The 4,969-nt window shown below is 65.1% G+C and overlaps 1 protein-coding gene across 1 annotated transcript; it reads right to left on the bottom strand.

Moving 5' to 3' along the window:
- Window positions 1-1,403: 1,403 nt before the first annotated feature.
- Window positions 1,404-4,128, bottom strand: LOC127567218 (pseudouridylate synthase RPUSD4, mitochondrial). The gene is made up of 3 exons (XM_052009902.1): window positions 3,949-4,128; window positions 2,197-2,294; window positions 1,404-1,781 (listed from the first exon to the last, which is right to left on the bottom strand). Exons 1-3 carry the CDS (start codon window positions 4,097-4,099, stop codon window positions 1,551-1,553), a joined length of 480 nt encoding a protein of 159 aa, XP_051865862.1. The 5' UTR covers window positions 4,100-4,128; the 3' UTR covers window positions 1,404-1,550.
- Window positions 4,129-4,969: the final 841 nt, after the last annotated feature.

The following is a 4,969-nucleotide window of genomic DNA, read 5'->3' as shown; positions in this document are numbered from 1 at the left end:
TGAATTCGCTGGACTTTACTGATTTAACGACCGTGGCTTTAGCCCAGGTGTCGATTCTGTGCAGGGCTGAAAAATCCACCCATCCCCTTCCAGCCCCTGTCTCCGTCCCCACCCCACCCCACCAGCCATCTCCCCTCCATGCACCCGGTCCTGCCACAGGGTCTTGACCCCCAAATGTCGACATCCCCCCAACGCCCCCTCCAGACCCTGGACCCGCTGAGACCCTCCAGCGGTTTGCAACTTGCCCCAGATGGCAGCACCCACAGACTCTTGCCCCTCCCTTCACGTCTCTGTCCAGGAGGCTCCTCAACGCAGGGACTGTGCCCGAGGCCGTCCCCTCCTCCGGCACCTTGTCCCGTCTCCCCACCACCCCCACCTCAAACCCGTGCCCTCTGGTTTTAGACCCCCGGCCCCTGGGGGTGGGGAGAGCCTGTGACCATCCCCACCTTATCTATGCGCCTCGTGGGTTTATAAACCTCCGTGAGGTTCCCCCCTCCCCTCTGGGGTGGGGGGGGGTGGAGAACAGTCCTGGCCTGTCTTGCCTCTTGAGCCCTCCGGTCCCTAGGACGCCCCGGGGAATTTTTCCCGCCAACCCCCCCCCCCCCCCCCCGCCAGGCTGAATCCCGCCCTTCCTACAGCCGCGGCGACCGGAACCGCGCACAACACCCCGAGTGCAGTCTCACCCATGCCTCGTACGGCTGTGACGGGACGTCCCGAATCCTGTACTCGGGGGGGAGCTCCCCCGTCCAATGAAGGCTGGTGCGCAGGACGCCTTCTTCACTGCCCCTGTCAACCTGTCTCCGCTTTCGGGGCGGCCGTGTACCTGTACCCCTGGGTCCCTCTGTTCTACAACACTCCCCGGGGCACAGACATTCCCCGTGTCCTCCCCTCGTACACCGAGGTCCCTCTGTCCTACAACACCCCCAAGATGAAGGCCGGTGCACCGGATGCCACCTTCACCAGCGTCAGAGGTTGTTTATCAGACTGGAGTCCTGTGCCCAGCAGGGATCGGTGCTGGGACCTCGCTTTGTCCTCTATATTAACGACTTGGATCGATGTTGTTAACGGTCCGGAGGTTTGCAGGTGGCACCAACATCGGCGGGTCCAGTGAACGGCGAAGGGTTTCTCAGCTGCTGACGAGATCTCCGTCCATTGGGAAAATGAGCCGAGGGATCTGCCAGTGGAACTCAGCTGAGACAAGTGCGAGGTGTCTCGCTTTGGGAAGTTCAACCAGGCCAGAAGGTGCGGAGTCCCGAACTGCCCGACCCGCCAAACGCGGGGAGGTGGGACCGGCTCGGGTGGGGGTCTGGGCCGGCAGGGGACCGGTTGGCCGAAGGGTCTGTCTCCGCGCTGCCGAACTCTCCACCACTCCCCGGATCCAAAAAACCACCACACTGACTGTCTGCAGAGCTGACGGATTTATTTCTGAGCGAGGGAGAGGGTGAGGGGAGGGAAGGGAGGGGAGAGGGAAAGAGATGAGGGGAGGGGGAGGGGATGGGGGAAGATGGGGAACGAGTCCACCCCCTCCCCCCAAAAGTGCCGCCCCGGTCTCAGCCGACCTCCGGCGGGACGTCTGCCTCTGTGTCGGGGAGCTGCAGCCCGAGTCTGCGGACGGAGTGCAGGAAGTGGGGAGGGGGGGTGGCGAGGAGGGTGGGGGTTGGGGGGAGGGGCGGGGAGGGAGGGGGAGGGAGGACGAGGGCCCGGCAGTGCAGGTGCAGCCCCAGGTGTCGAGCAGCCGGCTGGGTCAGGCCCAGGGAGGTGAGGACCCAGCGGGGCAGCTTCTGTGGGAGAGAGAGGGAGGGGGGTGGTTAGTGGGGGCTGAGAGAGGAGCGACCCTGACCCCGCCCCACCGACCCGTCCCTCCCCACTGCCCCAATGCTCCCAACTGCCCCCAGACCCTATCTCCCTCCATACCCCCATCACTGACTCAGATCTCTCCTCCCCCTCCTTCCCCCTGCCTCCTCTCCTCCTCCTCCTCCCCATCCCCTCCACCATTGCCCACCCCTCCCCCTCCTACCCCCTCCCCCTCCCCTTCCTACCCCCCTCCCCTTCCTACCCCCCTCCCCTTCCTTCCCCCTCCTCTCCTCCCCTTCCACTCCCCCCCCTTCCCCTCTCCCCTCCTCCCCTCTCCTCCGCATCCCCTCTCCCCCTCCCTGCCCCTCCCTTCCCCATCTCTCGCTCTCCCCCCACACCCACCTGAGGCTCCAGGCTGCTCCACTTGGAGTACTTGTGGTCGCCGAGGATGGGACATCCCAGCCCGAGGGCCATGTGTACCCGGACCTGGTGCTTCACCGCTGGGGGGGGGGGGGGGACCGGCGGAGGGTCAGTGGGCAGGGACACACACCATGGGGAGGGTGCACAGGGATCTTGACACCTCTCCCCCTCCCTCCCTCCCTCCCCTACACCCCTCCCCGTCTCCGTGACCCCCCCTACACCCTTCGTCTCCGTCACCCCCTCCCTCCCCTACACCCCTCCCCGTCTCCGTCACCCCCTCCCTCCCCACACCCCTCCCCGTCTCCGTCACCCCCTCCCTCCCCTACGCCCCTCCCCGTCTCCGTCACCCCCTCCCTCCCCTACGCCCCTCCCCGTCCCCGTCACCCCCTCCCTCCCCTACGCCCCTCCCCGTCTCCGTCACCCCCTCCCTCCCCTACACCCCTCCCCGTCTCCGTCACCCCCTCCCTCCCCTACACCCGTCCCCGTCACCCCCTCCCTCCCCTACGCCCACCCTCTTTCTCCCCAATCCCCACCTGCTGTATGACGTCGCTTGATCTGGTCACACAACACAGCGACAGGCCCTTCAGCCCCACTGGTCTGTGCTGGCACAGACTCCCACCCGAGCCGGGCCCCATCTCCCTGCGTTTGCCCCCTCTCCCTTCGAACCTCTCCCATCCCCGGACCCATCTGTTAACTGTCCCTGCCCCTCCCCACTTCACCTGGAACCTCGTCCCGTCTCCCCACACCCCCCGGGTGAAAAACCTGCCCCTTTAAATCTTCCCCCCACCACCCCCACCTCAAACCCGTGCCCTCTGGTTTCAGACTCCCCGACCCCTCAGGGGGTGGGGAGAGAGTCTGTGACCGTCCCCACCTTATCTCCGCCCCTCGTGGGTTTATAAACCTCCGTGAGGTTCCCCCCTCCCCTCAGCCTCCTTCCCTCTCGGGGGAGAACAGTCCCGGCCTGTCCAGCCTCTCGAGCCCTCCGGTCCCGGGGAATCTTTCCCACCACTCCCCCTGCTCTCCGGCTGAATCCCACCCTTCCTACAGCCGGGGCGACCAGAACTGTGCACGACACCCCGAGTGCAGTCTCACTGAGACTCTCACTGTCTGCTCTATCTGTGCCTCTCGTGAACCGAGTCTGTCCGACCTCTCCTTATAGCTCACGCAATACTCCAGCTGCAGCCTGACCGGAGTTTTATAAAGCTGCAACGTGACTTCCCGACTCTTGGACTCAAGTGCCCCAACCGATGAAGGCCAGCGCGCCGTCCGCCTTCTTTACTGCCCTGTCGACCTGTGCGGCCACTCTCAGGGGAGCCGTGGCCTCTGACACCAGGATCCCTCTGTCCTGCCGTTAACGGTGTCCTGTCCCCTTTACATCTGACCTCCCAAAGTGCGATACCTCGCACTCGCCCGGATTAAACTGCATCTGCCGCTTCTCTGCCCGTGTCTGCAACCGATCGATATCCCGCCGTGTCATTTGGCGACTGTCTACACCATTGCACGCCTCTGTGTTCACTGGGGAGCACTGCGAGTGGGAGCTTAAGGACACTCCACTCGCCACAAACTGCAGTTGATTGCATTTGCCTTAAATGTTAAGGGGACAGGACACAACTAACGGCAGGACCCTTAACCTGTCGGTGTACAGAGGGGTGGTCCCTGGTCTCCCCCACACTGCGGACGGTCCCGGCGGGGATTCACGCCACAGGCCCCTCCCCCTGCCCTCGGAATGCCTACCTGTGATTGGCTGAACCTCCACCAATGCTGTGGGGCCGGAGGTGTCCAGGACCCTGTAGCGGGTCACGGCTCTGTGCGCCGACCGGTTCTGTCGCACCCTCACCATCCGACCGACGGGGTCGGCCACCCGATAGAGGGGAGCCAGGGCCATCTGTGGGGGGAGAGAGAGAGACGGGGGGGGCTTCACCCTGTGTCTGAGTGTGTGACGGGACGGTGCGGAGGGAGCCTCACCCTGTGACTGACCCCGGGAGTGTGTGACGGGACGGTGCGGAGGGAGCCTCACCCTGTGTGTCTGACTCTGGGAGTGTGTGACGGGACGGTGCGGAGGGAGCTTCACCCTGTGTGTCTGACCCTGGGAGTGTGTGACGGGACGGTGCGGAGGGAGCCTCACCCTGTGTCTGACCCCGGGAGTGTGTGACGGGACGGTGCGGGGGGAGCCTCACCCTGTGTCTGACCCCGGGAGTGTGTGACGGGACGGTGCGGGGGGAGCCTCACCCTGTGTCTGACCCCGGGAGTGTGTGACGGGACGGTGCGGAGGGAGCTTCACCCTGTGTGTCTGGGAGAGGCGGGAGGGAGGGTGAGTCTGCCCCGCTGGTTGATCCTGGCTGACGATATTTAACCCCAATCTCCCCATAACACTCCACCCCCGCCCCCACCCAGCCTGGACTCTCCCACTGATGGAAATGTCCTCCTCATGATCCAGGCCTTCCAGGCCTTCGAGTACCCAGGTTTCAATGGGACCACCGACCCTCTCCCACCCCCCAAATCCCTTCGGAATTCCCCTCGAGCACAGGCCCAGGGGCTACCGAGGCCCCTCGTACGTTGAAGGGCCGCCGGTGATTGGGAGGGTAGGCAGTCGCCACCTGCCGTGAAGGGATACCTCTCACCGGACACCCAAGGAGTCCCATCGCAGTTTGGGACGGGGCGCCCTTGGGTGAGACCCCTTCCTGGTCTTCCGGAGAGGGAGGGAGGGAGGGACGGCAGTCCACGTACCCCAGACCGGTTTCCAGGGGGAGAATTG

This window comes from Pristis pectinata, unplaced genomic scaffold (genome assembly GCF_009764475.1).
Source record: "Pristis pectinata isolate sPriPec2 unplaced genomic scaffold, sPriPec2.1.pri scaffold_211_arrow_ctg1, whole genome shotgun sequence".
Taxonomy (NCBI): Eukaryota; Metazoa; Chordata; class Chondrichthyes; order Rhinopristiformes; family Pristidae; genus Pristis; species Pristis pectinata.
This window is presented reverse-complemented; position numbering and strand designations above follow the sequence as displayed.

Excerpts from the sequence above, each read along its gene's own strand:
- LOC127567218 (XM_052009902.1), bottom strand. The coding sequence starts at position 4,099 with ATGGCCCTGGCTCCCCTCTATCGGGTGGCCGACCCCGTCGGTCGGATG. Across the intron at positions 2,295-3,948 it reads GGAGGTTCAGCCAATCACAG|CGGTGAAGCACCAGGTCCGG; the intron begins GTAGGCATTCCG and ends CCCCCCCCCCAG. Across the intron at positions 1,782-2,196 it reads GGAGCAGCCTGGAGCCTCAG|AAGCTGCCCCGCTGGGTCCT; the intron begins GTGGGTGTGGGG and ends TCTCTCCCACAG.